We start from the raw sequence: 21,593 nt of genomic DNA, 5'->3' as shown, positions 1-21,593 counted from the left end.
GTTGTCTGTGTCTGTGAGTCTGTTTCTGTTTTGTTAATAAGTTCATTTGTATTATTTTTTATTATTTATTTATTTTACTTTATTTTTTTATTGAAATATAGTTGATTTACGATGTTGTGTTAATTTCTGCCGCACAGAAAAGTGATTCAGTTACACATATGTATGCATTCTTTTTTTTGTATTCTTTTCCATTATGGTTTATCACGAGGTACTGAATACAGTTCCCTGTGCTATGCAGTAGGACCTTGTTGTTTATCCGTTCTGCATATACCAGTTTGCATCTGCTCACCCCAAACTCCCAGTTCTTCCCTCCCCCTCCCTCCGTCCCCCTTGTCAACCACAAGTCTGTCTTCTATGTCTGTGAGTCTGCTTCTGTTTTGTAAATAAGTTGATTTGTATTATTTTTTAGATTCCACATGTAAGTGATATCATACGGCATTTGCCTCTGTCTGACTTCCTTCACTCCGTACGATCATCTCCAGGTCCATCCGTGTTGCTGCAAAAGGCATCATTTCACTCTTTTTTACACGCACGCCAGTGTTCACGGCAGCGCTCCGCACGATAGCGAAGACACGGAAGCAACCTAAGCGTGTCCATCAGCAGAGGACTGGATAGAGAAGATGTGGTACATACACAGTGGAATATAACTCGGCAAGTCCGGTTTTAGCAAGACCCCTGGCGATTCGTGCAGCCCCGCAGCTCACAAGCAGTGGTCTCCGCGAGCGGCCTCCACAGGCCCGTCTCAGAGGCCCTTGCAATGAGGGGGCGTTTGCGGAGGGCGCCAAGAGGACCAGCGATTTGCCCGGGATCACACGGAAAGACGCAGAGCTGGAACCAGAACTCAGGTTACCGACGCCTTCCTTCTCTTACACCGTCTCTGATGACTGACGACCCAGCCTGCTTTTTCCCTTTGCCCCTTCGCCCGAGTGCGAGGCCGAGGGGGCCTCTGCTGGTTCACAGCCAGGTGCCGGGTCCCTGGAGCAAAAGCACAAGAGACACTAGCGCTCAGAGAAACGTGAACGCTTGCGGCTGGGGCGGGGGGGGGGGGGGTCGCCATCAAGAAGCAAAAGGTCTGGGGAGGATTGAGACGGAATAGGACAAAATTGAAGACAAGCTTAGACTTCGGCATCTGCTTATTTACCCTTCGCTTCTGTGCAAAACTTGACGACTTAGAAAGCTCTCGGATTCTATCAAATAAGATAAAACAAGATTAAATCCCATCCTGGATGCCTGAGTCTTTTCACTTTAGGGCTTCGCCTAAGTTCTGACCCAAAAGCGTCACTGATGGTGGAAATGCCAGCACTAGGTGAGGCCACTTAGGGAGAGATATGCGGAGCCGCCCCCCTCCCGCCACCGTGATCACAGCGCCTGGGGGCACAGTCTCTCTTCAGAAACCTGCCCAGCTTTTGAACTTGGGAAGCTGGAGGGGGCGCTTCTTGAAGAATCACTTCAGGAGCCGGGGAAGTGTCGGGGAAGAGACGGCCGGGCACTCCAGGCCTACACCGGAAACAGCACTGGTTACCCTAAAGCTGCCTCATTAACTGGGGCCCTGCCTTTCCTCTACACAAATCTATTCTGAAGTTAGCTGTATAGACCAGAAAGCAAAGGCAAACCTCCGGAGTTCTCTGGTTCCCTTTGTGTGTGCTTTCTCGTGTAAAGGGCTTCTTTTGTGCCAAAAATCCCTGCAAAGACCTCTTCCCCAGATGCTTCCATAAGACCCCGTGCTTATGGCTCAAGGGACATCCAGGAGCCAAGGCTCTTTGCACAAATCACTAGGAACTTTAAAGGAGACCGTTCCTGCTGTGAGGATTTAGAAAATACCTAGTGAGTAAAAAAAATCTATTACATCACAGTGTGTGCATTTTCCAACAATTACTACCAGGATTATGTTTGGGGGCTGGCAGATTAAAAAGTGTCAGCCCCAATACTTCAAGTGCCTCTAAAGAGAAAGGCAAGGAAACCAGTCACTGAGACGTCAGCCTCCTATCTGTTGAGTCAACTGCATAAGCGCCATTGTGCTTATTCTAAATCCTTCCGTGATGAGAAGCAAAGCAAAAACAAAACAAGAAAGGCAGAAACAAGAACAGTTACTGTTACAGAAACCAGTGAACTTTCTGATAATTGCATGTATACTTTGGAGGCAAAGAGGCTAAACTAGAAAATTCTAAGCATATGTAAAATAGGGCATGAACCTTTGGGAAGGGCTCATGTGTTTCTGGCTCTCCCAGTCAACAGATCACGAGACCAAGGTCCAAATGTATCCAGGTGTCACCAGACACATGGTAGCTTCGCTCACTGACAGTGTTTCTTGGAAATATCACACGAACTTTAATTAGACTTGACGTTTTGTATGTATTTCCCGGCAGCATTTGCTGAGCATCGGGCCACGGGCATAAAACATATGAAAGTTCAACAACTCCTCAACGCCAAAGTAGCAATGCCTTTGCAAGAGGCGTGTGGTCAAGGTTTCGGACCTGGATGGGAGTAATTCTTATCAACCCGAAAGCGTCCTTGCGATGACCTAAAGCAAATGAGTGGGAAAGCATCCCTCCTAATGACGGGCTGCAGGAGGCCCAGCCCTGTTGCAGGACAAAGACCAAGGGCCCAGGAGCACGTTTGCACCTCAGCAGACGTCAAGGGGAGGCATTTAAGGTGCATCTTGCACCAGACAGGGTAATGGAAACGTTCCTCTGTCCTCCCAGAGCCCGGGAGGTCGTCTGGTCCCCAGCCGAGTGCCGGCCGGCGGGTCACCTCCTGGAGCTGGTGGAAGCCGTACTCGTGCCAATCAGCCTGGGGGGCTCGGGACGCCCTGCACCCCCACGGCTCTGGCCAACGGCACCTGCGGGCTGACCTGGACATCGGGAAGCCAGGCCTGGAGAGGTCAAGGCCTGCGTGTGGCCCTGGGTTCCACAGTGGCTGAGGGGGGCGCTAGAGGTCAGAAGGGACCCCCCGGCCCCCGCAGAGCACTCCCCAACCCAAACCCTTTCCGGAGACGAGACGTGGCCCCCTTCCTGTCCCACGCTGACCTGGCCGCCGTGCTCACTGTCCCGGACCCGAGGAGGACACTGCTCTGCCCGCAGCCCTCTCCCTCCTGGGATGATGGCTCAGGCATCAGGGGACCGTTCAGAGAGGACACCCCCAAACTGCCAGAGCCCCACGCTGGAGGCTGATGGAGCCCAGCTGCGGCGCCGTGCGCGGGGGCCAGGCCCGGGGCCGCTCCATTCCGGAGCTGGGCTCCTCTCCGCCCGCCTGGTGGCCACGCGCGTGCGTCAGCTTGAGCCTCCTGGGCTGCCCACCTGCCCCCCGGAGGTTCGTTAGGGCCCTTTGGGTTCTGAGTGACGGAAGCACAGTTGCTTCGTGGAACTGAGAAGTCCAGAGGAGGAAGCCCTGCTCAGACACGGCTGGATCCGATATCCTCAGGCCTCTGCCCTTTCCTTCTCTCTCCCGCCACCCCCGACCCCTTGGGCAGGCACGGGTCACGTGTCCATCCCTGTGGTCACCCATCCGGACCACACGGCCTAGAGCCAGGAGGAAGCAGTTCAGCACACGCACCAGGGATGCCGGACAGACAGGAAAACAACTAGCGAGCTGTTCACTACACGACGGGGGAAGCTGAGACCGAGGGCTCCCCTCCCTCGGCCACCTGACCGCCCCCCATCAGACTCCGCGGGGCAAGGCCCCCCATGGATGCCGGGTCGTAAACAGATTTGCTGGGAGGGAGCTCGACGGCTATGCAACTCGTTCAGAGCCGCCGTGCGGTTTTCGATTTTTAAAACTTGAAGGGTGACAATCGTTCTTTTTTATTTTGTCCACGTTGGTTCACAGCTGACGTTCCCAGGGCTCCTGACGGGTGCACGGGACCCGTGGCGCCCAGAAAGCGGTCACCGTTTCCACCGCGGTGAAAACAGGCAACGAGCGAGCCGTGACTCCCGGGGGTGGAAGCGCCGGAGGCAGCTGTGCGACGCTTACATGCAGCATTGCTTCCGAATCCTGCTCCGCGGCACCCCCACCCCCGAGGCAGGGCTGCCCGGGGCTTCCCACCCGAGCACGGGGCTCAGCCCTGCCCGGTGGCGGCCACGGGGCCTGTCCGCCTTCTCGTGCAGGCGGAGGTGAGGCCGACGGGCCCCCCGTGCGGAGGAGCGGCCGGGGTCTGCCGCGTTTAAGGGCCGTGCGCGGGGGGCCCTCCGCGAGCAGGGCTGTCGGAGGCGGTGAGAGGCTAAGAAGAGGCCCCGTCATTTCCGTGGGCAGCCTCGCCAGGCTCTCAGGCCCTGGGTCCCCCTTCTGTCTCTCCTGGACCCGGTAAAGCGCCGCCCTCTGGGGTTTGCGGCAGGAAATTCGGGCTTCTTGGCGTGATGCGGGGAAAGAGCAGGGGCCGGAAGGTCACCTGGGTCCGCAGCCCCGGCAGGCGATTGGCTGAGCGCGAAGCGCGCTGTGCTCTCCAGCCAGTCAGCAAAGCCCGTGAATCGACGTAAAGACCCCGCAACCGAGGGCTCTGCTCTGCCCGCGGCGGTGACCGTGCGGTCTCACCGCCCTGAGCCGGGGGACCAGAGGCCTCTCTGAGTCCACGCCCGACCCCGGTCACCTCCCCGAGCACGGAGGCTCCGCACGTGCCAAGGAGCGCGGGGCGCCCCTCGGGGGACAGACAACGGCCGCGCGCTCGGGGGACGGGGGCAGAGCGCGCACAGCTGAAGGGCGACCCTGCTCCAAGCGGCGGCCACCTCTGCCGTGGCCACTCGCGAGGGAACCGGAGGCCCTGCTCAGCCGAGGGGCCAGGGCCCCCTCCACGCGCCGCCCCCCCCCGTCTGCTCTGGAACGCGATTCGGAAGCATCCGCGGCTCCACGGGCTGAGGGAGTCCAGAAACTCACAGATGAGACCCTCCCCGCCCGCGTGCCCGGTCTGCAGGCCCCGCTCCTCCGCGAGCCGCGGGGCCGAGGGCTGCGCCGGGAGCTCCCCAGGGGGCGGGCGGGGGCGTGGGCCGGGCAGCCCTGCGCCCCGCTGCCCCACGGCTCTTGGCAGGGACCAGCCCGGGAGGCAGCCACGTGACGGGCTACCCGCAGCGGAAGCTGCGCGCGTGTCTGTGTGCGCATGTCCGTGTGTCTGTGTGTGTCTGCGTGTGCGGGGCAGTGGAAAGCGAGCGCTGGTGGCGGTAGCACACGTCTCCTGGTGCTGACAGCGCCCCGGCGCTGGGCACCGTGACTTTACCTCGGCCTCCCTCCGTCCTGCAAGCGGACCAAAGGGCCTCTCTCCACCCCTCGGGGCTGCGCGGGGACGGGGGCTCTCTCCCCACGTCCCGTCTCCTTCCTGCCTGCCTGCCTTCCAGCCTTCCTGCTGTCCTCCTTCCTTCCCTCCTTCCCTCCCTCCTTCCCTCCTTCCCTCTTTCCTTCCCTCCCTCCCCCCAACGGACCACACTCTTCTCCCCCGCCCCGCCTGGGCTCACCCAACCTCGGGTCCCCAGGGCCCCTCACTGCCCCGGGACTTGCTCGGCTTCAGCATGTCCTGGGGTCTCTGCTCACACATCTCCACCCCAGTGAGGCCTTCCTTAACCACCTGGCAGAGAGCACAACCCCTCGCCCACCAGGCCGGCACTTTCCACCCCCTTGAATCGATTTGATTTTCTCCACAGCCCCGTCATTATCTGATACAATATACACAGATCTGTGATAGAAAATGTATAACAAACAGGTCGCTGTTATGAAATTAGGATTCATTTTAGATTTATGCAATCACATTTTTAAAAGTTCATTGGTTTCAGTTTCTAAAATTATACATATAAATTTTATAGTCCCATTCAGCATTTAAATGTTATTAGGGTCAAAAGCTTTGCGCTAAACTCAAGTGTTATTCAGAACCACCTACAACTGTATTAGCACCGAACAGTTTCATGGTCAGTTTCAGATGACTTCACGTGCTTGAGCTACATTAGAAACATTAATGGACTCCGAAGAACGTGCAATACTGAGATGTCCATTTGTATTCTCGATCTGCGCTACATAGAAAACCCTCGGAGGAATGGATGTTTCCTGATTTTCTTTGCATGAGCTGTGGCCCGAGGTGCAGATTGGAGGCCTCAGCCAGCAAGAGCCGGGCCAGGAGCAGCGGCATCGCTTCCCTGCGCAGGGGCCGATGGGCGGGGCCCCAGAGGGGAGGGAGCCTCACAGGGGTGGCCCAGCCCAAGAGCCCGTCCCAGCTTCCTGAGATGACCAGAGACCAGGATCCGTCCATCGGCACTGGAAGGAATGTGGATGTCACCTCAGTTGCAACAAGATACCCACTGCCTTCGAGATAAGGAGTAATTTTTAAAATCTTTTTGAAAAGACTGGTGTGAGGTTTATTATTTCTTTGCCAGCCAGGCTGCACACGTGTGGGATCTTAGTTCCCCGACTAGGGATCAAACCTGTGCCCCCTGCCGTGGAAGCGGCGACTCCTGACCACTGGACCGCCAGGGAAGTGCCACTGTGAGGTTCAAAAGTAAGCCCTTTCTATTCTGAGAAGGGGCCGTGAGTTTCAGGGCCTGTGTGGCCGCAGGCCTGGCGTCTCCACGGCAACAGTGGTGCTGAGGCTGCTACAGGACAACTTCACCCCGGGTGTCATCGGGCCAATGAGGGTCCCGCGGCCCAGGTGGTACCTCCTTAGCCCAGGGCCCTCTAACTGCTTTACTTCCCCAGAGCTCATTGAAAAGTGAGCTCTGCCCTTTTTTGGTGCAGTTGCATTAAACTATCGTGATGAAAATAAGGAACATTTATTGAAAGAACCACTAAATTAGTGGTTCTTATCTTTACCTGCACAGCAGAAAATATCTACAAAGCTTTAAAAATGTATTCTTGGATGGACTTGGAGGGCATTATGCTAAGTGAAATAAATCAGAGAAGGACAAATACTGTACGATACCACTTACATGTGGAATCTAAAAAATGCAACAAACCACTGGCTATAACAAAAAAGCAGCAGAGTCACAGATCCGGGAACAAACTAGTGGTTTTACCAGTGGGGAGAGGGAAGGTGGGGACAATATAGGGGTAGGGGAGTAAGAGGTACAAGCTACTATGTATAAAATAAATAAGCTACAAGGATACAGTGTACAACACGGGGAATATAGCTGATATTTTAGAATAACTGTAAATAGAGTATAACCTTTAAAATTGTGAATCACTATACTGTACATCTATAACTTATATAATACTGTACATCAACTATACCTCAATAAAATTTTTTAAAAAAAACATTTATAGACGTCCCCACTCCGTGCCAATTAAATCAAAATCTCTGGGAGTCAGGGCTCAGGGGTTAATATTTTTTAAGAGGCCCCCAGGTGATGCTGACGTACAACCACGGGTGAGCCGCTCTCCGTGGTGCAGAGCAGAATGGCTGTATCCAGATGTGTTCATCATTTACCAGCTGTGTGACCTTGGGCAAGTCACTCAACCTCTCTGTGCTTTCCTTTTCTCAACTTTAAGATAGATATAATAATAATAATAGCCGAACTCATAAGGCTGTTGTGAGAACTATGAGATAATGGATGAGTATATACTAAGCACTGATCATTGTGGACGACTCTTTTTGAGAGCCACCAGAAAACTCTTTCCGTGTCTAGTCAGAAGCTGCTCAGGGACGTCCACGGGACAGAACAGAGCCTCTTCTCTCCTGAGCAGCAAAGGTAGCTACACATCCCCTGATTTATTTGAACCACTGATTGGCTCCTGTCGTTGCACTTCCTGTACGTACCCTGTTCCTCTGCCTAAACACGAGAGTTCTCCTGAAGTCCAAAGTCTTATAGAAGCTGTTAACAATTTATGCACTGCAACCGCTGCTTTGTTATCTGAACATGAGGTCAAGAGCAAGGCCCTCTGAGGACGCAGCTCCAGCCACCCGAAACAGATGGTGAGGGACGGAGTCCTCCAGAGGCCACGCTCGCCCCACATTTATTTACCTGGCGAACAGCAGAATGAGCCCGTTTTGCTTTATGTGCAAAACTTTCCTCGCAGGCCAATTTTCTGGTGCCCCTGATGACATATTGCAAAATGAAATGCAAGTACCAAGAACGGTAATTTATTCCTGAAATACATCTTCCAAGAGGTATGGATACCTACTGCGGCCACCTCTCAGCCTGAACCTGAGCTGTCACCCACATTAAATTACTTTCTAAATCAGAGGTAAACTTTGTATCATAAAATACGACTCACGGCCTCATCAATCCAACCTGAAATCTGCGTTACGCTCCTGACCTGAACTCCTGGATCCCACAATTCACAGACGGACCAGCTGGGCCCTCTTGTGCGCCTCGCCCTGATGGTGCATCACACGAATAGACGACGGGGCCGCAGCGCGCCCTGCGGATCTGTAAGAGCGATGCTCCGGGGAGGCCCCCGCTCCCAGGAGGAGGGAGAGGTGGCGGCCGGTCAGGGGACCACACTGGTGCTGGTCGGCCCCAACAAGGGCACCCCCCCCCCGAGAGCACGAGCCCAGGTGGGCTTGGTGGAGCCTGTAGGGGCGAAGAGAAGCCCCACTTGGACTCCAGGGGACCCTGTTCCCACCAGCCTCACCAGGCCTCCCGTCTGCAGGAGAGCGGGCAGCCGCACACACAGGTAAGGAGCCCACGCTTAACCACCTCTGCCGGGATTGTCTGTGTGTCTGCAGTTAACATTCGTCTTTCTAGACGCTTGAATGAAACCAAAGGCATACAGATGCTACTTTTACGTGGGGGAATATAATATATTTTCAAAACAAAATTGTTCAAGGAAATTGCATGAGGACCTTCCTTCTTTTCAATTTTTATTTATATTTATTTATTTTTGGCGGCCTCGGGTCTTCGCTGCTGCGCACGGGCTTTCTCCAGTTGCTGCGAGCGGGGGCTGCTCTTCGTGGTGGTGCGCGGGCTTCTCGTTGCAGTGGCTTCTCTTGTCGTGCAACACGGGCTCTAGGCGCACAGGCTCAGTAGCTGTGGCTCATGGGCTCTAGAGCACAGGCCCAGTAGTTGTGGCGCACAGGCTTAGTTGCTCCGCGGCACGTGGGATCTTCCCAGACCAGGGTTCAAACCCGTGTCCCCTGCACTGGCAGGTGGATTCTTAACCACTGCGCCACCAGGGAAGCCCTCAATTTTAAATATTGAGCCATTCAGGAAACTGTAGATGTGTGCACCAAAAGTCAGGTTCAAGAATGTTCACGTCTGGGACTTCCCTGCATGTACCTGTCTTGTGGTGACAGCAGCAGTACACGAGGTACTAAGCCCCAACTTCAAAGCACTTTTCCAAGACTGTGTATCACTCCTGCGAATGTCCTCTTAGCCAAAGCCATGGCAGGGGGAAGGCACTGAAAGGTTACAGGCCCGAGGGTATGGCAGACGGGTGGGAGGGGGTGGGTGGTCAGCTTGCAACTTACCCACACATACGTTAAGTTGTGATATGGTCACACAGGGGAATACTATACAGCAGTGAAAATGGACGAACAGCTGCTGGTCACAAACGTAACACCGAGCAGAAGTGAGACCCTAAGGGACTCACAGGTGTTAACGCCACCTGTATGAGGCTCAAACAGGCAAAACGATGGTGTTACAAGTAGGGCAGGGGGTCACCTTTCAGGGGCAATGACAGGAGCGGGCGTGAGGAGGGCCACCGGGTGTCTGTAACATTCTGCTCCTTTACCTAGGTCGTGGCTGCACTGATGTCTTCACAGAGTGAAAATTCTTGTAGGACACGTGATTTGTGCATTTTATGTAGTTGTCACGCTTCAATTAAAAAGTTGATCTGAAGAAAACTGAGCTTGCCAGGGAGAATGTCACGGCTCGGGCAGATAAAAAATGAGAAGACATTTAAGACGTGAAGGCCTTAAAGTTTATGGTCCTCATGATGGCACCCAGGATGGCAGCAAGGCAGCTCTCAGAGGGGCAGAGAAAGGGAGGGGCTTCGCACAGCGAGTAGGTGTCATCCTGCCCACCTACAGTCTTAAAAAAAAAATGCTCACTGACTAATTATAGACTCAAATGAAACCAGGGAGGATTTGAATGTCGCAGTGGCACCTGCACTCTCAGAGAACTGCATTAATTAGCAGAGACTAAAAATTCTGAAACAGGTCTGGGTTCTAACCTAGGCTCCGCCCACTTCCTAAACCTATAACCCCAGGAGAATCACCCCCCACCCCAAGCCTCGCTTCCTTCATCTTGGCAAGGATCACAACAGCATCTCCCACCTTGAGTCGTCCGATGGTTACATGAGCAGCGGCATGTACACTGCTTTAGTTCAGTAACTGCCCACAGTAAGTTCTCAACAAACGTGAGCTCTTGTCATCATCCACCCACCCACTCACCCGTCCATCCGTCCACCCACCCACCCACTTATCCGTCCGTCCGTCCATCCGTCCATCCAACCCTCTCTTCCTCCCTCTACCCCTCCATCTACTGAGATTGACAAAGAAGTGTGATATTTGGAGTTTATAAACTTGTATCTGAGGCCTAATTCTAATCATTTCTCCCTGTGTGATTTTGGACAAATAGTTCCAATTCTCAGAATTTTTGGTTCGTTCTTCTGTAAAATGGGGCCGAGTGCTTATGTTTACGTGCTAAAGCCACTGTAAGAATTAAATGAGTCACTAAACTCCCATCAGGCAACACGCCTACTGATTGGAGCGATGAGGTTTCTATGAAAAACGGAAAGACGCGCCGCAGTAGGAAGATAGAAAAGACCCATAACCCCGCTCAGGTTTCAGACTCGTATTTTCAGCTTCCTATGGGACACCACGCCTTGGATATGTCCAGAGAACTCAGATCGACGGACCTAAAACTAAGTTCATTACAGCTCCTCTTATGGGTTGAGCTGTGTCCCCCCCGCCACATTTGTATGCTGAAATCCTACCCTCCAGCACCTGAGAATGTGACCCTGTTTGGAGAGAGGGTCCCTACAGAGATTTGAATCGAGTTAAACATGAGAAGACTACGGGAGGCCCAATCCAATATGACTGTTGTCCTGATAAAAGGGAGACGTCTGGAGACGGACCCGCACCAGCCCGGGGAGGGCAGGGGGGCGCAGGGCGCCCGGGCCACAGCCTCCCTTCCAGCCTCAGGAGGAAGCAAGCCCGCTGACACCTGCACGGGGACTCTGGCCGCCAGGCTGGGGGACACCAAGTTCCCGCCGCGTCGGCTGCCGGCCGTGTGGTACCCGTCACGGCAGCCGTGGTGAACGAGCCCACGCCCCGCGCCCCCTCCTCTGGAGCTTCCCAGCCCGTCGGCGGTACCCACACCACCGGGCTGCTCAAGCCCAATGTCCGGACAGCAGGCTCTTCCCTCCGTCCCCGGTCCTCCCTTCGTCAGGCCACCGAGTCTGGTCCGTTTCCACCCCCCCCACCCCCCGCCGTGAACGTGTCTAGGACCCACTCACCGTCTCCAGCGGCACCCGCGACCCTGGTCCAGGCGTCCTGGAGATCAGCCCCAGCCGCTCCAACCCACGCTCTACCCCCGCCCCGGAGGGACGCTCCGAGAATCCAGATCTGAGGTCACTTCCCAGCTTCAAACGAGCCAAGGGCCTCGCTCAGGGGCCAGGCCTCTCCTGACGTCCTTGTGAGGACGCTCCCGGCCTAGCCCCCAGCTCGGCGCCCCGCTCAGCCCGGCCCCGCAGGTCAGGCCCCAACCCCGCCGTCCTGCGGGTTTGCACGTGGCCTCTGCCGCCGCCCCGGCCAGGTGACGGAGGCGTGGGGAAGGCGGGTGAGGAGTGAGACCGCCTCTGAAACGGTGACCGTCTACGCGAGGCAGGCGCCCCCCGGGGGCGGCCCTGTGGGCACAGTGACGACGGTGTTGCGACCGGTGACGGGAAAGGAGGACGGACACGCTTTGCAAACAGGAGCGAGAGCCAAGACCGCGAGGCGAGACCCGTTGAAGGCATTTCCTTTATTATAACGCGTCTTACCGGCGCACATGATTCTAACAGCAAATGTTTTCCACCCTGGGTTCAGAGATCGTGTTACAGTCCAGAATATAAATATATGTATATACAAAATTTTACAAAGACGATAAAAAAAAGGTTTCTGACCAATGACGTCATGGGCTTAGAAAGCAAAAGTAAAGATTAAATACTGAAAATTAAGATAAAACCCACCAAACTAATATAATACTTTCAGAGGATCTTCAAAGAGGATCCTTGTCCGTACACCTACTCTTCGTAAACCTTCATATCAAAGTGCCACTTGGTGGAGCATCAGCTGTGACAAATACAAGCTCAAACGCCAAAAATGAAAGACAAAAAGAAAACAAAAGCACGTCTGTTACGCTGCACCATTTTAAAGCACCTGAAAACACACGGTTCATCGACACCGTAAAAAAATAGTGGTCACCGTGTCAGAACAAGCTCTGCCTAATGAGAAAATCATCCCACCCAGCCGGGGCGCCGGCAGCCGTGCCAAGCGCGCAGCGTGTCTGCGAGTGCAGAGGGCAGAGAGGGAAAGACCGGGCTGGTTAAAATCATTCTTCTCCAGAAATGCCTGGCGTCACCCAAGCGAGGCCCCTGTGTATCTCTTCAGTGCACATACGCTTCTGCCGTCAAAAACGGCAAACTGTTTCCTAGAGGAAGACGCCTGGAGTACAGTATCATCCTCATCACCTGACCGCAGGTAGAAGGTTTCTAAGCTGTGAGATACAGCAAGGACCTTTCATCTTCGCCAAATCACGTACAAGCTCTCACTGCTCGTCCGCCCACCAACGGTTATCACGCAAAGACCCCGCCCCTGGCCCCCCAACCTCACCCAGCCGTCAAGGGTGCTTCCGGCAGTGCTAACTGGCTGCAGTGGTACTCGCATAGCCCCTAACGTGACCCCCAACAGATAATGAAGCAAACCGGGATGCCGGCAAGCCGCACTGCTAACATGAACTATACTATACTTGGGAAGCTACTTATAATTTGGAAGGAAACAGGAAACTGTGTCCTGAACTCACTACTCAAAATAGCAGCCAGTTGGCCCTTCAAGCAAAGAGCTTTAGATTTACCAGTGCCAGTTAAGCTGCTCTGGCTGGGCTTCGTTTAGCAGTCTCACCATAAAACTCACCGTTGCTACTTGCAGGGAGCACAGACTCAGGCACAGGAAACTAACTTACAAGCGCCACAAAAACCCTTTACCGACAGGCCAGTGAGCCAACCAGAGACCGCACGTCAGCGTCAAGGATGAACACTTACAATTCAAGGCGACGGAAAACCAGAGGAAGGGCCGCTCGCTCGGCTTTGAGCTCCTAATCCCGTCCTATTGCCACAGAGTTCCAACGTGGTAAACACCTGCTTTAAACCGTCTGCTGGGAAACCTGCGGGCGCACACGCGGGCCTCTGAAATCAGGAGCCCCTGCGTTTGTGTGTCCGCAGCCAGCAGGAGGCCCCCCACAGCCTAGCTGTCTGGGAAGCGCTCCCTCGGCCCTCCGGCGGTGGGAGAGCCCGGACCAGCGCCCTCCCGGGCGGGCGGCACACCCTGCTCTGAGCCCGCCGGGGCCGGGCCCGGGAGCTCATACGCCCGCCTGGGTGCAGCTCGGGGCCTCCGGGGGCCGGGCCTGTCCGGCTCAGGCTGCTGTTGTCCCGCCGCCCTGGGGTCCCAATCACAAGCTTCCCAGGGCGCCAGCAAAGCAGGTCTCTCTTCGAATTCAAAACCCAAGAGGAGTGAGGTCGCTCGAGCTTCCAGCTCCCCGTGGCGGGCGCGGTCGCCGTGGAGACCCCTGGCGGAGCTGCAGAGACTCTGGACACAGTCCTGGAGGAGTGCCACGTGGCCGCGGGGCCCTGCGCAAGGAGAAGGGAGAGGCGGTCACCCTCGGCGTCCCTCCCCAGGTAGTGAGCGCCGTGACGGACGCGAGACGCCCCTTAAGCCAAAGGGACCCCTCAAGCCAATTTCAAACCACTTAAGATTATTCAGCTTATCTGCTAAATAAGCAGCCTGCCTCCTAGGATCTAGTCATTGAGGCAGAGGAACTTACAGATGTTAAGCGGAAATTCAACCCCACACGTTCCTACAGGTAAAGTTAATGTCGGGGAAGGGGTGCTGAGCAGGCCCCGGTGACTATGCGTCGGACCAGAACCGAGGAGACGCCTGAGACTCCTCAGACCGCCAAATTCTGATCAACCATAAATGCCATTTGCAGTATGTACCTCTCAGCGCAGAGATAATAATTTGAATAGTTTGCTCTAAGCAATGTTTTAACTTCAAGAATTCTGGGGCAAAATTAAGCATCTTCTTCAGATCTTGGTATCCAGAATTTTCTTCTCGTACTTGAGTTCTGAAGCTTTTCTGTGTAAATAAAGTTCATAGTTTAAAAAATACACAAGAGGCTACATGGCAGTAAGGCTTATTCAAAATGATTTTAGTTGCCAGAATTTTATCTTCAAGAAAGACAATGAGTTGGATCTCCTCACCAGTGCGTCACTTCTACCGATACGAGCAAGACCACAATATTAACAATTACTGTTTTCAAAAGAAATAACATTTTGAAAGTAATTTAAAATCAAAGTCCAATATCCTATTATATGAGAATGAAATAAAACAGCAGTACCTACCATTTATTATCCAACATGATAAAAGATAAATTTATTTAACTTCTAAGAGTTCAACTTTATATCTCCCATTTATTTTACTTAAACAAACATTCTCAAGCCACAGAAATTTCTCTCCTTTGTAACACACTGATTATATACTTAGCTTATAATATTTTTCTATTTACCTGTGACATGAGAATAAAATAATTTATCTAATTTGCCTGTATTTTAAAATCTTTGAGCATACTGATTATTAAACACAATTTTTTAGCCTATGTTGACTATTCAAGCAGAAGCTGACAGTTACTGAACCAGCAGCAGGAAGAAACAGATAAAATACATGACTACTACTCAGTTTCTGTACACTATTTTATCCATCACTAAACCTAGGAAGCTAGGACGCCAGGTGGAAGAAGCTTGAGAGCTACTGTACCTGCTTCTAACTAAATGCGCACAGAGGAGTCATTGGCTAAAGACAGAAACTGAAATAAACACATCCACGCTGGAACCAAATGGAGTACACGCAACAAGATTAAACCTAAAAACAATTTAATGCTTTTCTTACTGTTTTCCACTCAGCAAAGACGTTTTCAAGAGATTCAATCAATCCTATGGCATTAGCTTTCATCTGTTTGGTGACCTACAGAGAAAGTTAAAATATTCTGTTATACAAATAACTATTCAGAAGTATAAAAACCCTGGAACTCCATGGGATCTGCCAGGGAAAAGAGTTCTCGCCTAGTAGTGACGAGACTGGAGTGTCTAAATCATATAAGTGGAATTCCTTTCTAAAGAAATCACACACAGTTTCTACATTAAATGTGGGTACCCTCTGATGTTTGCTAGAGTAACAGCATTTGCCTACTTAAATATTTACAGAAAAGAAATTTCCAAAACTTCCTTTGGAAGGGGGTGAGACAACTCATGTGTCCAGAAAAAATTACACTCTCAGAACTTTATATGCATTTGCCAGTCTCACTGAGATAAACTGACATACGACACGGTATTAGTTCCAGGTGTACAGCAAGATTCAATACCTGTATGTACTGTAAAATGATCACCGCAAGTCTAGTTAACATCTGTCGCCTCACACAGTTACACGATTTTGCTTCTTGAGAACTTTCAGGATCTATCCTCTCCACGGCGTTCAAACACACACCACAGTGCTGTCAACCACCACCGAGCACGTCACGCCCCCGGGACCCGTTTATCTTCTGACAGCTGCAGGTCTGCACCGCCGGCCACCAGGCCCACTCTCCCCGCCCCTCCACCCACCTCTGTCTCCGTGAGCTCGGGTTCCCTAGAGTCCACACGCAGACGAGCTCACACGGCACGTTCCGTCTGTCTGTCTCTCTGAGCCAGTTCACTTGCACATGCTTTACCGCCTGACGCTCAGGTGACTCTCCCCCACAGCCCCGTGCTGCGGACGCACCTGTCCTCACTTTACAGCACGGAACCAGACCCGGAGGCCTAGGTCAGCACCCGCGTGGGACCCCCTCCCCCCCCCTCCCCCTCCTCCCATTCTAAGCTGCTGCCGTGCTGCTTGGTTCTGTCCCGGGGCGCTTCCCGCAGCGTTTCCGCCGCGCGAGCTGCTGAAGCACGTAACTGGCTCTTCCCACAGAGCCCTTCCCTGGGTCGAACTCAGATTTCCTCTCCGTGGTAAAAAAAAAAAGACCACCAAATTCTGTTTTTTCCCCCTTGACTCCAGCTTGAAAAGACAACTCCAATGCCTTATGTCTGAGGCTATTTTGTATTTCTTCAGATATTCTGTTCTCATTCTGTGGGTTCTGATGAGTTTAACGTTTAAGAATACGATAAACTAAACCCCGGCCGCGAGCACACAGCTGGGGCCTCTACTGCGGAGAGGAGAGGAGAGGAGAGGAGAGGAGAGGAGAGGTGGCGGCAGAGGCCCACTCGGAGATGCAGATCCCGTCAATTCCGTGACGAGGGGCCTCACCCTTTAGCCGTTTATGTCCTCAAAACAAGACCAGCGCCCCGTCAACAGACGAACGGATACAGAAGATGCGGCACATACATACAGTGGAGTATTACTCAGCCATAAAAAGGAACGAAACTGGGTCATTTGTTGAGACGTGGATGGACCTAGAGACTGTCACACAGAGCGAAGTCAGTCAGAAAGAGAAAAGCAAGTATCGTATATTAACGCATATACGTGACATCTAGAAAAATGGCGGGATGAACCGGTTTGCAGGGCAGAAATTGAGACACAGATGTGGAGAACGAACGTGTGGACACCGAGGGGGGAGAGCCGCGGGGCGGGTGGTGGCGGTGGTGGTGGTGGGATGAATTGGGCGATTGGAAGCGACATGCAGACACTGATGTGTATGAAATGGATGACTAATAAGAACCTGCTGTATAAAAAGATAAATAAAATACAATTCCAAAAAAACAGTATTCATTAAAATAAAAAAGACCGGCGCCAACAGCCGCACCTGCTTCCGCAGCCGCTAAGCACACCCACACGCACTAGTCCCCCGCACTGCTCACCCACCGACTCTGCAGCCTTCTGCACTCCTTGGCAGCAGAAATTCCACTTTGCAAACAGCGATAAGTAAAGTGTTAGTGATGAAGGTCGCCGCCACTGCCGCAGGGCACGGCCAGGCCCCGGCGTCAGCTGCGCTGGCAGAGCGCCCTGCCCGCAGAGCCCCATCAAGGAACCCAAACCAGCCTCGTGTCCCCTGGACACAATTAGACACACAGACCCCGAGTCGGTGATAACGTGAGCTCCTCTGGAACGTGTTTATTTGAAAAACAAAACAAGACACGAAGTGAGATAGGAAAGTGCGAGCAGAGTGTCTACGGCCGGGATTTCCTGTACGCTGTTCTTCATCTCGTAGGATGCTCAGAGCAGCTTTAGGAAGTGAGCGCGGTCCGACCTCACCTTGTAAGTGGCGCGACCGAGGCTCTGGCGGCTGCTCGAGGCCACACGGGACCTGGGGAAGCGACTCAGCGTTCAGCGTCTCCCAGCTCTATGAGCTTTCTCTCCGGGCAGAGATAAAGCCCCATCACCTGACGGAAGGACGGGGAGCCCCTCTGGCTCACACGAGAAGCTTCCCCTCAGCTAAGGGAGCTAGAAATACACCAAAGCTAAGGTCTCCCTAAGAGGAAAAAAGCACTCTCGCTTTCCCCACCTTCCTGTAAACAGCCCCCCAGGGGGGTGGGGCCGACAGTCCCCCACGCGGCTGCCTGTCCAAGATCACAACACGCGCGGAGATCTTCACCCACGTGGGTGACCTCAGGAGCCCGGGCATCCCCGGGGAGCCCCTTCAGACGTGGTTCTGACAACAGGCGTTATGACAGGATTCCAGAACAGCCCAGCCTGCAATCCACCGCCACGAGGTTTGAACTTTCACCTTCCGAATCCCCGACTCACTAATACAAACTCCCGGCAGAGAAGACTGGCGCGTGACCGGTGGCCTCCGCGGGGCCGGCTGACTTTGGGAGCCAAGCGGGTAGAGCGCCAGACCCTGACTCAGGGCGACGAGGCGCCCCGGCTCAGTGAAGCCACGGGACGGGCAGTGACCACCGCCCACGCCAAGGTGGCGAGTGAGGGTCGCCTCTTCTCCGCGTCAACACCTGGTCCAGGACCTGCTACCGGGAGTTATTTAATACGCAAGCGGCTCACAACCTGTGCCACGGGTGTTATCACACAGGAGGTGAAGAAACAGGGTCAGAGCACCGAGTGGCTGCGTAGACAACTGCCGGAAGGTGACAGAGCCGGGTCACACGCGCAGGTCCTCCAACGGCAAGGTCCAGCCTGTCCCCACAGCCGCCCCGTGAGCCAGCACTGGCTCTGTGCTGTGACGTGAATTAGCTGGAGGAGGTAGGGGCAGGCCTGTCCCAGGAGGCCACCCACGTCTCCCGTGGTCCTGTATCTCGATACGAGACCACTGATGTGAACTCCCCTTGTGCAAGACCGTGGATGGATAAATGGTAGTTTCTATTCTCAAGTGGAAGAGCAGAGAGTCCCGAACAAAGACGAGGAAGAAAAGGAGAAGCGGAAAGTGGCCACGAGGGGTCCCTGACCCGCTCCGTCCACTCAGAGTTTATCCCCCGGCCGCCGTGGCAGGGCCTGCAAAGCACTAACCACAAAAGGGGCCGCAGTGACTCAGGTGTAACTTGGGAAATGTCACCATGAGTGATGACGTCAACAGCCTTTTCAGTAAAAAACAATCCAACACAAACTAAAATACATAAATTTATAAAAACCTCAATCACTGACTGAGTTAAACTGTTTTTAAAAACCAACTTTACATCCTGTCCGGTGCTATACAGGACATTCCCCTGTTGTCTTACCTCATCTTGGGGACTCTGCCTTCGGAGCTCACGCTCAAGTTCTTTTGCTTTTTCTAGTCCAGAATCTAGGAGACTCTCCATTCCCAAGCTTACACCATCACAAACAGCACCCATGAAATCATCCTAGAAAAAGTTTTTAAGCGTTAACCGGCAAATCAAGTTCTATATTCTTTTTAAATTACCAAATAATTAAGTTATATTTTCTGCTTAATTTAGGACTGTAATACTTTCCAACTTGATTAATTCAACAAAAGCTAGAATAAGAACTAATGGTGCATAAGGAAAAAAACTTAGCCAGTCTGTAATTTTGTATCCCACATATTACATGTTAAAGAATGTTCATCCTCTTAGGACACCATGTTGCTAGAACGTTTTAATACAATATTATGTTTTCAGTAGCATGAATAATTAAAGCACGTAGATACACGTTTTCTAGAATTACATGCAAATGTAATGAAATTCTTCACACGTTGGCTGGCTGAGCACCGGGCTACCATCAAGCCAAAGATGCGGGAGGCACGGTGAGGACCCCAAACCACCAGGTACCTTTAACCACTCAGACTGTAGCAGCTTTCAGTCTCCTGCTAGACCAGGACAGCACGTGCCGCTTTGAAAAACACACACTTATCCTGCTTAGCGGCGCCGCCGTCAGAAGCCCCCGCTGTCCCCCGAGGTGAAGTCTCCCCCACGAGCGCCGCCGAGTTACCTGGAGGCTGGCAGCCGCGCCGTCACCGCCCTCCAGGGAGCGCAGCTGGTCCCCGCTGAGAGCCGCGAGCCGCCCCGCGCACTCGACGGCTTGGTGTACAACGTGGATCACTTGCCTTCGCGCCTCTTTCACCATTGATGAAATATCTGAAGAGCACCCCTGTAAGACAGAAATGGACCAGGGTACCGGACGCACGAGGCTGCCAGGGGAGCTAAGACCAAGGAGACCAGTGTGAAGAGAGTGGACGCTGCACGTTCCTCGGCATGGCGACCGCGTCTCATCAAAGTCTGACGGGGACCGGACAGCGCGCGGTCCCATAGCTTCTGGCGGTGGTGACACGACCAGGACGCAGGCTGCCCTCAGAGAGCTTCCGCACCAATGGGAGATGGGAGGGGAGCGGGCAGCAGCCAGGCGTGAGATGGCGGCCGAGGGCCCCCCGCCTGACAGATCTGGAGCCAGGACACTTCCTCTTAAGGGGGGTGGGGAGGGGAAGGGAAAAGGGAGGGAAGGCCTGAAACCCTGCAGATGAGAGGCTCCCCACGTCCCCCGAGGAGCAGGGAGGGCGGCTCAGGCACCCCTCCCGGCTCTGCCTCCTGGAATATGCCGCCTGCATCACTGCAAGGTAAGGATGCTCGAGCTACACGTAAGCAGAGGCTAGTTCCTAAATCCAGTTTTGCCAGCTGAACTTCGGCGTCTCCTGAGCTCAGCTGACCTCCCTCCAGGTCACCTGTCCTCTCCATCCCGATTCCTTATGGGAAGCATTTCTCACAGGGCAGCGGGCCGCAGCCCTAAGTTACGGTCAAAGCGCTCTTCCTCGAGCGGGAGAGACAGGAGGGCGCTGCACCCCAGTTCCTCTGCGGTCCTTTCTCGTAACACCAGCCAACTCACTGGCCGCCACAGCAGCCTCGCCAGGTTGGCACTGCTGCTTCACTTTCTCGGTGGGCAACGGGAGACTCACCAAGTCTGTGCAAGGACACACGCACACCTAACCCGGCCCCGGTCTGCACACCGGACTTCCAAACGCCCACGGCGGGCCGGGTTGGGTTTTCCCTGTCCTGCACCGCGTCCAGGATCTGAGGCTGCCCGAGTCTCCCAGCCCTCCCGCGACCACGCGGCTGGAGCCCAGGCGAGCAGGGGTGACCCTGCGGCCCGCGCCCTCCGGGCCTGTGCTGTCCGAGCCCCCCGCCTCCGCCCCCCGTCCCCGCCGGTCTGCAGCCCACGCCCCTCATGATGGTCACTCTGTTTCCTCGCGACCTAAATCCAGAGCGACCCTTCGTCCAACATCAGCTTACAATTAATTCAACAACAAGGACCCAGCCGAGCATCGATCACACAGCGAGCCGTCGTGAGAAAGGACACCGCGTCCTGCCCGCCCGCCGAGAGCGCTCACCGCCCACACCGACACGGTGCGTCGAACAGCACAACGGGTAGCGCACAGGGCTGTCCTCAGAGGAGCTATAACAGCAGGGGTGTGTGGCCAGGTCTCGGGGGGCCCCCCAAAGACCTCCTGGGGGGGAATAATGGACAATGGAAACCACACGTCTAGTTTCAACACTGGACCGGTAAGTTCAGTCGGTCAATAAAGAGAGCCTCCCAGGAGGCATCTGACGCAACTAAGCATCCACTAGAGCCGGAGGACTGGAAAGTCTTGGGAGGCGCTATAGGATCTGTCCAAGTTTCTAGAACATTTTGCTACAAAGCCTGTCCCTCTGGGCTTCTGCCTCGGCCCCTCGTACGTGCGGAGCCTCTCGGAGGAGGTCTGGGCATCAGCAGATACGGGGTCTCTCCAGCATCAGCCCCCACGTCCTCCTCTTCCAGTCCTCCCTGGTCACACGGCCGCCAGAATGAAAATGCACTTCCCAGGGACACCTGCAGCTACGTGTGGTCACGTGATGACGTTCTGGCCAAAGATACATGAACAGAAGTGTCATGTGGCGATTTCCAGAAACCTTCGTAAAAGAAGGCCCCTTTTTCCATCCTGTGCAGACCTTCCCTGGAGCCCTGGACACGGCAGGCACAGAGCCCGGGGCCACGCTCGGGGCCCAGCCGAGAGCCGCACGGAAGGAACCGGGGTCCCGAGGCA

At 54.1% G+C, this 21,593-nt stretch overlaps 1 protein-coding gene across 1 annotated transcript in view; it reads right to left on the bottom strand.

Moving 5' to 3' along the window:
* Positions 1-13,354: 13,354 nt before the first annotated feature.
* Positions 13,355-21,593, bottom strand: part of KIF14 (kinesin family member 14) — a 46,909-nt gene continuing 38,670 nt past the window's right edge. The window contains exons 26-30 of the mRNA XM_067025754.1: positions 19,511-19,669; positions 18,805-18,927; positions 15,053-15,127; positions 14,104-14,242; positions 13,355-13,737 (exon numbers count right to left, since the gene is read on the bottom strand). Coding sequence (XP_066881855.1) covers positions 13,355-13,737; positions 14,104-14,242; positions 15,053-15,127; positions 18,805-18,927; positions 19,511-19,669 — 879 coding nt within the window. The remainder of the gene's footprint in view (positions 13,738-14,103; positions 14,243-15,052; positions 15,128-18,804; positions 18,928-19,510; positions 19,670-21,593) is intronic.

Source organism: Kogia breviceps, chromosome 1 (assembly GCF_026419965.1).
Source record: "Kogia breviceps isolate mKogBre1 chromosome 1, mKogBre1 haplotype 1, whole genome shotgun sequence".
Classification (NCBI taxonomy): Eukaryota; Metazoa; Chordata; class Mammalia; order Artiodactyla; family Physeteridae; genus Kogia; species Kogia breviceps.
Note: the sequence above shows the minus strand (reverse complement) of the source record. Positions and strands in the feature narration are given on the sequence as shown.